Source organism: Cherax quadricarinatus, chromosome 36 (assembly GCF_038502225.1).
Source record: "Cherax quadricarinatus isolate ZL_2023a chromosome 36, ASM3850222v1, whole genome shotgun sequence".
NCBI classification, from domain to species: domain Eukaryota; kingdom Metazoa; phylum Arthropoda; class Malacostraca; order Decapoda; family Parastacidae; genus Cherax; species Cherax quadricarinatus.
In genome coordinates, this window is record NC_091327.1 from 23,170,301 (window position 1) to 23,180,300 (window position 10,000).

Consider the following 10,000-nt stretch of genomic DNA (forward strand, 5'->3'; position numbering starts at 1 on the left):
TAATACGTAACTATGTTCGAGGCAGTAGGTTGGCAGATAGCAACAACCCAGGGAGGTACTACTGTACTGCCGAGTGTAAAACGAAAGCCTGTACTTGTTTTAAATGATGGTAGAATTGCTGGTGTCTCTTTTCTGTCTCATAAACATGCAAGATTTTAGGTATGTCTTGCTACTTCTACTTACACTTAGGTCACACTACACATGCATGTACACGTTTATGTATACACACTCATCTGAGTTTTTTTTTATTTTATCTTATTAGTTCTTGTTCTTATTACTTTTCCTTTCATATCCATGGGGAAGTGGAATTAGAATCTTTCCTCCGTAAGCCATGAGTGTTGTAAAAGTCAACTAAAATTGCTGGGAGCAATGGGCTAGTAAACCCTTTTCCCGTATAGCCTACTAAAAAGAAAAAGAAGAAAAGTTTGAATGTACATGTATGTAGTGTGAATGATAAGAGATGATTGTGGATGTTATGAATGTTCTGGCTCTAAGTGAAACAAAGCTGAAGGGAGTAGGAGAGTTTCAGTGGTGAGAAATCAATGGGATTAGGTCAGGGGTTTCTAATGAGTTAGAGCTAAGGAAGGAATAGCAATAATGATGAAGGATAAGTTATGGCAGGAAAAGAAGGAATATAAATGTAAAAATTCAAGGATTATGTGGAGTAAAATAAGGGTCAGATGTGAAAAGTGGGTTATAGTGTTTATGCACCTGGAGAAGAGAGAAGTGTAGAGGAGAGAGAGAGAGAGCGAGCGAGATTTGGGGAAATGTTGAGTGAGTGCGTGGAGAGTCTTGAACCAAGTGAGAGAGTACTTATGGTTGGGGATCTCAATGCTGAAGTGGGTAAAAATGTTGTGGAGGTAGTAGTAGGTAAATTTGGGGTGCCAGGGGTAAATGAAAATGGAGAGCCTTTAACCCGTAAACGGTCCAAACGTATATATACGTTTTTTCAACATTTGAAAGTATGTAAAAAAAGTAGATCATCTTTTTGTTTTTTTTTTACATTTGAAAATGTGTAAAAAAAACTTTGATCTACTTTTTTTTTTTGTTATATTTGAAAATATGTAAAAAAAAAACAACGTAGATCTAGTTTTGTAGCACTACACATGTGAAGGTAGATCTGCTTGGACTGTTTACGGGTTAATTGAACTATGTGTAGAAAGAGGTTTGGTAATAAGTAGTACATATTTTATGAAAAAGAGGATAAATAAGTACATATAAGATATGATATAGTTTTTTTTTTTTTTAATAAGTTGACCATCTCCCACCGAGGCAGGGTGACCCAAAGAGAAAGAAAAAATCCCCAAAAAGAATATACTTTCATCATTCAACACTTTCACCTCACTCATATATAATCATTGTCTTTGCAGAGGCACCCAGAACACAACAGTTTAGAAGCATATACAGTGGACCCCCGGTTAACGAACTTTTTTCATTCCAGTAGTATGTTCAGGTGCCAGTACTGACCGAATTTTTTCCCATAAGGAATATTGTGAAGTAGATTAGTCCATTTCAGACCCCCAAACATACACGTACAAACGCACTTACATAAATACACTTACATAATTGGTCGCGTTTGGAGGTGATCGTTAAGCGGGGGTCCACTGTATAAAGATATATAACATATCTCTCCAAACTGCCAATATCCCAAACCCCTCCTTTAACCCTTAAACTGTCCAAACGTAGATCTACATTCACATGCGTAGCACTCCAACCTTTATTTTCCCCATTAGAAAGCATGTAAAGAAACATAAATCTATGTTCGGAGCCCCTGCACGTGAACGTAGATCTATGTTTGGACAGTTTAAGGGTTAAAGTGCAGGCATTGTACTTCCCATTTCCAGTACTCAAGTCCGGCTATATAAAAATAACCGGTTTCCCCGAATCCCTTCAGTAAATATTGTTCTGCTCACATTCCAACAGCTCGTCAGGTCCCAAAAACCATTCGTCTCCATTCACTCCTAACACGCTCATGCACGCTTGCTGGAAGTCCAAGCCCCTCACTCACAAAACCACCTTTACCCACTTCCTCCAACGTTTGCAAGGAAGACCCCTATCCTACTTTCCTTCCCTTACAGATTTATACACTCTCCATGTCATTCTACTTTGAGCCATTCTCTCTAAATGACCAAACCACCTTAATAACCCCTCTTCAGTCCTCTGACTAATAATTTTATTAACTCCACACCTTCCCCTAATTTCCATACTTCAAATTCTCTGCATAATATTTACACCACACATTGCCCTTTGAAAGGACATCTCCACTGCCTCCAACCGCCTCCTCGCTGTAGCATTTACAACCCAAGCTTCACACCCATATAAGAGTGTTGGTACCACTATACTTTCCATACATTCCCTTCTTTGGCACCACAGATAACATTTTTTGTCTCCACATATACCTCAATGCACCACTCACCAATTTTTCTTCATCAATTCTATGGTTAACCTCATCCCTCATAAACCCATCCACTGACACGTCAACTCCCAAATATTTGAAAACATTCTACAAATTTAGTAATCTAAAGAAGATTTTTTGTTTTTAACATGTCAGCAGTTTCCCACCCAGGCAGGGTGACCCAAAAAGAAAGGAAAAAAACTTTCATCATTCAACACTTTCACCCTCACTCATACATCATCACTGTCGTTGCAGAGGTGCCCAGATATAACAGTTCAGATGTCCCTCCAAACTGCTAATGAAGATATAATCAGAAATCAATTATAAAAATAAAATTCTGAATAATTTTCAGTTACATTAAACATGAAACTGAAGCATCCAACACTCATAAAATACTGTTTAATTAAAGCTTTAAAAACCAATTTTGAAATTTTTCAAAAGTACATTATTATTAGAAATGGCAATTAAAAAAACTCTAAAATTATAATTCAGGAAATAAATCACAGAATTGATGGAGCTAAAACTCACAGGCCAGTTTGTTATCCACTGGACCATGCTGGCCCAATGAGGTTCATCCAACTAGGGATATTTCTATATATCACAGGGAGGTTTGCAAACCTCCCTATGGTGTATAGAAATATACCACCCACTGAAGTTGATTGTGCTATACTTTCCTCTGTATTAGCTGGTAATTATCCTTTAACCCTTTGACTGTTTTGGTCATATATATACGTCTTACGAGCCAGTGTTTCAGACGTATATATACTCAATAATTCTAGCGGCTTCAAATCAAGCGGAAGAAAGCTGGTAGGCCCACATGTGAGAGAATGGGTCTGTGTGGTCAGTGTGCACCACATAAAAAAAATCCTGCAGCACACAGTGCGTAATGAGAAAAAAAAACTGATCGTTTTTTTGGATTAAAACGCCGACTTTGAGGTGTATTTTCCTATAGTATTTATCGATGTATTTGCGTTTTCATGGTCTTAGGTGATAAAATGGAAAACATATTACAGAAATAGAGATGATTTTTATTACTTTGACGATGAAAACGACCTTGAAACTGAGCTATACACAAATAACCCGCACATAAGAGAGAGAAGCTTACGACGACGTAAGCTTCTCTCTTTTATGTGCGGGTTATTTGTGTATCGTTCCAGTCACGGTATTGTGCCTTTTTTGTTATTTATTGAAACTGAGCTCAAAGTAGCGGAAATGTTCGATTTTTACCAATGTTCAGGAGTAAACAAATCACACCACACGTCCAATACACGTCAACTGGGGAGTCTAATATTCTTTCACTAGTGCACTGATATTATTTATACAATTTTTACAATAATGCAGTAGTCTGCATAACAGTAAATTTTGTATTTTTTTGTATGAATAAAAAATCAAAATAGAAAGCAATAATAATATAAGAGGGGCCTAGAGATGTGACTAATGAACAGAGGATATGTTATTTTAGTGCCAAGAATGTCTACCTTGTTTATTTTGGACCCTATTTTGAAATTGGCATCTTTTTTAGTTTGTGTGAAATTGGCCAAATTGCCCATTTCTGACCACAATATTGGGTAGTCCAAATTGGTAAATGGGAGGTTTCTTGTACTCAGCTGATAGATAAAATGGAGTTCTAAAGAAATAGCTATGAGTTTGGTCAACTGGAACAACAGAATTGGCTGAAAATAGGGCTCAAAGTCGGTGAAATCGCCGATACGCATATGTCGCCGAAAGCTAACTTTGCGGGAGCGTAATTCCATGAGTTTTCGACCAAATTTCAAACTTTTGGTGTCATTACCATCAGGAAAAGATTCTCTATCATTTCATAAGAAAAAAATTTTTTTTTTTTTTTCAAAAATTTAGCGACATAGAATGAGTTTCAGAAAGGGGCCTGAAACAGTCAAAGGGTTAATCTGTTTTAAGTTGAGGCCTAACTGACAAACTGTTTACCATGTTTAAAAGGAAAAACAAGAGACCACAGATATAAATTAAGAAAAAATGAAACCAAAAGGTTACTGGAAAGGTCTTCTTTACAAATAAAGTGGTAGAAGAATCAAACAAATTGAATGAAGTAGTAAGTGCTACACTCAATAGAAAGGTAAAAATATATATATGTATATATATGATGAACACATTAAAGAAGATGAGACACCACGAGCATAGCTCTGCTCCTGTAGCTATAAGCAGATAATTAAAATTTTCTTTAATTGTGCCTATAGGCCCACTGCTTCTCACACCACCTCCCATATTTTTCACTTCAATAAGTTATGGTAGTTTGCAGATTATGGAACTGACATTCAAGTATTTCCCATGTATATTCATGATGTGCATGTCAGAAATTCTGGCTAGCAGGGTGATGAACATAAGCCAATCCCTACTTCTGACAGCAGTGTTTTTGGCCTTGTATATCATCTACTTGCATCCAACCTACTGAAACCATCTAGCATTTTTTTTTAAAATAAGTCATCCATGTTAAAAAATAAAAGTTTCCTATCTCAGAATTTGTAGTTTGAGCACCTTCTCTAAGTCTTTAGCAGCCTTAGCCAAGATTTCATAAACTGGTGGGAGGATTCCAATGGTGACTCATAGGACCAGACTACAAACAGTCATGTTTTGTACTTCAAAAACTATATTTTATACAACAAAAATAAAATTATTAAAGCACTACATAAATAAAAAATAACAAGAATAAAAATATTTAGTAATGCTAGAGAGATGCTATAGTTTTAAATAAGCAAAAATATATTAAATATTCATCAGTACCTTCATATATAATATGGAGCTCATCTTATATATATGCAGAGATGATTCAGCAAGTTGCATGTACTTGTGGATCATCTGACTCAGCAAATCATCTGCAACAGCTGCTGCTTCCTGTACACCACACCATTCATGAAAAACACACCTGGAGATGAAGTAAAACAAGAATTTTATTGCCTAGTTTTAACCATACTTACATTTAATCTATACCTTAAAATTCTCATGATAACAATGACTAAGTTAATATTTGATCTTCCTTTCTGAAGAATGATTGTTTTTTCACTTATCCTGAACACCATTTAATGGTAAGCTTGTCACCAGATTCAACTATACACAAGAACAATGCTACTTCAAACCTTAAAGCATTGTTCAGTCCTATTTTCTATATTCCACTTGTCCAATAAAGTTAATAAAAATATTCTACATACCAAAAGTCATGGGTGCACGTCTTGACAATTGTCTTAGCCAAGAAGATTTGAATAGCAAGGTCTGCAGTCTTTAGGCGATTTTTCCAGACCTTTGCCTTGTCCTGTTTAGCGACAAGTCTTCTCACCAGGTTCACACCCTCATTCACATCTAGTAGAGCCGTAATCTACAAGTGTGCCAATAAATTTGTATATTACTATCAAATATCTATACATATTTAAGATTTACAATTGGGATACTTCTTAGCTATGCTAAATGTGTGTCAAGTTACCCAACACTGATAGCACGGAAGCCTTGTCTCCACAACTGACATGGAAGGAAAGACACTGAATGAGAATCAGAATGAAGCAAGTGCAACAGTATATGCAGAGCCAGCAGACTGGTTTGGGTAGATACCTTGAATTTGCCAGATTTAAGTAATAGTTACAGCAAGTCTAAGTACAGCCTCTCCTCACTCAGCAACGTACTTATTTACCAATGCCTCAGACTTACGATGGGCTCTCTGACCAATATTCAAACCCTTATGTATATTAGAGCTGATTTCCTCTATTCTGTTTATTTCAATATACAGTACACTGCTGTATAAACATTTAAAAATATACCAGAAATGTTATAAATGGTGCAAAGGTGACAGTAAAACAATATCAAAGATGGTTGACACAAACTACCGTTATAGTATGCTCCTCACTTAGCGACGAATTCATTTAACGACGTGGTTTTAGGAATGGAACTTCATCGTTAAATGAGGAGAGGCTGTACTCTAAAGACTTCAGCAGATAAAATGGAAACATGACCAACCAGCTCATCCTTGACACATACAGTAGCAGCAGTAGTACTGCTGCTGCTGTCATCATTACTGTTTTATTTTGTAACTATTGTTACTACTTCATTATTTTATTAAACTAATTTTTTTTCAACAAACTGACCGTATCCCACCAAGGAAGGGTGACCTAAAAAGAAAAACATAAGATTTTATTTTTAAAATTAGTAATTTATAGAGAAGGGAAATTACTAGCCCCTTGCTCCTGGCATTTTAGTCACCTCTTATGACACAAATGGCTTACAGAGGAAGGATTCTTTTCCACTTCCCCACTGAGATAAGAGGAAATAAAGACAAACAAGAACTATTAAGAAAATAGAAGAAACCCCAGATGGGTGTTATATATATGTGTGTACATGCATGTTTTCTTCTTCTTATTCTTTTTAGTAATCTTTACAGGAAAAGGGGTTACTAGCCCATTGTTCCCGGCATTTTAGTTGACTTTTACAACACGCATGGCTTACGGAGGAAAGAATCTTATTCCACTTCCCCATGGATATAAAAGGAAAGGTAATAAGACCAAGAACTATTAAGATAAAATCAAAGAAAACTCAGATGAGTGTGTATAAATAAACATGTACATGTATGTGTAGTGTGACCTAAGTGTAAGTAGAAGTAGCAAGACATGCCTCTAATCTTGCATATTAATGAGACAGACAAAAGACACCAGCAATCCTACCATCATGTAAAACAATTACAGGCTTTCGTTTTACACTCACTTGGAAGGACGGTAGTACCTCCCTGGGTGGTTGCTGTTAATTGAAGTTAATAAAAGCATTAGTCAGAGGGCAGAAGAGGGGTTGTTGAGGTGGTTTGGTCATTTAGAGAGAATGGATCAAAGTAGAATGACATGGAAAGCATATAAATCTATAGGGGAAGGAAGGAGGGGTAGGGGTCGTCCTCGAAAGGGTTGGAAAGAGGGGGTAAAGGAGGTTTTGTGGGCAAGGGGCTTGGACTTCCAGCAAGCGTGCATGAGCGTGTTAGATAGGAGTGAATGGAGACAAATGATACTTGGGACCTGACGATCTGTTGGAGTGTGAGCAGGGTAATATTTAGTGAAGGGATTCAGGGAAACCGGTTATTTTCATATAGTCAGACTTGAGTCCTGGAAATGGGAAGTACAATGCCTGCACTTTAAAGGAGGGGTTTGGGATATTGGCAGTTTGGAGGGATATGTTGTGTATCTTTATACGTATATGCTTCTAAACTGTTGTATTCTGAGCACCTCTGCAAAAGCAGTGATAATGTGTGAGTGTGGTGAAAGTGTTGAATGATGATGAAAGTATTTTCTTTTTGGGGATTTTCTTTCTTTTTTGGGTCACCCTGCCTCGGTGGGAGACGGCCGACTTGTTGAAAAAAAAAAAAAAACATTCATGTGTAGTGTGACCTAGGATTAAGTAGAAGTAGCAAGATATTCCTGTTATCCTGCATGCTTTTAAACTATTTTTAGTTTTATTATCCTACTGTTTTGTCACTGATTCATTATTTTATTTTTGCTTTATTATTGCTGTTTTGTTTTTTTTGATGTAGTTGTTTTCTTAATGCACCAAGTCTGTGTGGACTAAGTGCTGCACATCAAAAAGAATTTGAGAAGCCAATACATAAGAAAGATGCAAGTTTTGAAAAAAAATAATTATACTAACCAGAACATCATTTAACACTAAAGGAAATACAACTCTTGCTTGAAAGCTCAGAAATAAAAGTTTGGCATATGTTTTAGAAATTAATTATTTTTTGCATTCTTACTTTTCATGCAAACTTCATTAAAATGTTGCCATGGCATCAACATACCGAGGGCTTCTTTCAGTGGCCCTTTTATACAAAGAATTAGTAAACAAAAAGTCTGGAGGTTGGGTCTGTAACTACCCAAACCCAATAAGCTAACCCAAGTTGCATAAGTGTCTCAATCTTCAAGCTAACCCAATACTAATAATACAACTAAGAAATTTCCCTACAACTGTTTGGTACCATTCAATTGCTACAAACTTGAATGCCCTCTTTAAGTGAAGCAGACACTAAGGAAACAAAATATCACCCAAATGTATACATAACTATCTAAATACCAACCCAATTATCAAATCACTCAAAAAACAGTTTAAATATAACATACAAATACTTGCCTCATCTAAAAAAGCTTTGCGATTAAATTTATACAGCAGAACAAAATACAGATCAACATAGTGATTGTGGTCTTCATCTGTATAGAGTGGAACTTCCATTCCTTCAGATCTTAGACGTATACATCTGTAAAGTAACAAACAATTAGGGATTAAAAATATTAGCAAAAAAAAAAAAAAAAAAAAAAAAAAGTGTCTAAAAGATTAAATGCCATAAACATTCAACAAATGTACTATGTAGCAATGTCTCTCAATCCCACCATATAGTTTGTGTTGAGGTAGTATCACTGATTTGTCACATGTTAATGTTTGTCATAGGAATAAGACAATAATTAAATGAGACCATGTCCTCTGATACCAAAATACTCTAGTTTCAACAGCAAGACATTGTGGTTTGATCTCAAATGCTTTTCTTAGATCAATAAAGAGCCCTCTGAATACTTATTATACTCTAGAGCTGAATAAGTGGAGTCTAATTGTATCATTAGTACTTTTTCCCCATGGCCTGAAGTAAAACTGGTAAGGGTTAAGAATATTCTGTTTAGCGATGAATGCATATAGTACAGTGGACCCCTGGATTACGTAGAACATAAGAAAGGAGGAACACTGCAGTAGGCCTGTTGGCCCATACTAGGTAGGCCCTTCACAAATCCAACTCACTAACAGAATAAACGCTACCCAAGCAATAAGCTTCGACAATTCTATTTACTCATGTGCAAGTCCCATTCAAATCCAACCCCTCTCACTCATGTGCTTATCCAACCTAAATTTGAAACTACCCAAGGTTTTAGCTTCGATAACCCTACTAGGCAGACCATTCCACTCATCAACTACCCTATTACCAAACCAGTACTTTTCTATATCCTTTCTAAATCTAAACTTATCTAATTTGAATCCATTACTGCAGGTTCTCTCTTGGAGGGATATCCTCAAAACCTTATTTATATCCCCTTTGTTAATGCCCATCTTCCATTTATACACTTCAATCATGTCTTCCCTTATTCTTTGTCTTACAAGTGAGAGTAGTTTAAGGGTCTTCAATCTCTCTTCATACGGAAGATTTCTAATGCCATGTATTAATTTAGTCATTCTACGCTGAATGTTTTCTAATGAATTTATATCCATTTTGTAATGTGGGGACCAGAACTGGCAGGTGTGGGATTTCTTGCTAGCTCAGTTGAGGGTGTTGTTAGGGCTTTAAATTAGGATTAGTTAGAGGTATGGGTTTAGAAATGGAAAATAGTGAGTGCCAAAATACGGATTTAGGCTTTGACATCATAAATCTTAACAATAACAAGGACAGTAATAGGTATAGTGGAAAAACAGAAAGGAGCAGGAAGGGTAAAGAGAAAGGAGGGTCTTTAAATATATACTACACAAATAGTCGTAGTGCTAGGAATAAGATGGATGAGTTGAGGTTAGTTGCTAGTGCAGGTAACACTGATGTATTTGCCATAACTGAGATGTGGTTCAATACGAAAAATCGGG

The 10,000-nt window shown here is 36.2% G+C and overlaps 1 protein-coding gene across 5 annotated transcripts in view; it reads right to left on the reverse strand.

Annotated features, from left to right (window-relative positions):
- Positions 1 to 10,000, reverse strand: part of LOC128691376 (streptococcal hemagglutinin) — a 257,026-nt gene that overhangs the window by 120,426 nt on the left and 126,600 nt on the right. For all 5 annotated transcript variants that reach the window (XM_053780219.2, XM_053780217.2, XM_053780218.2 and 2 more), the window contains 3 exons: positions 8,516 to 8,639; positions 5,578 to 5,741; positions 5,153 to 5,294 (listed from right to left, as the gene is read on the reverse strand). In XM_053780219.2, coding sequence (XP_053636194.1) covers positions 5,153 to 5,294; positions 5,578 to 5,741; positions 8,516 to 8,639 — 430 coding nt within the window. The remainder of the gene's footprint in view (positions 1 to 5,152; positions 5,295 to 5,577; positions 5,742 to 8,515; positions 8,640 to 10,000) is intronic.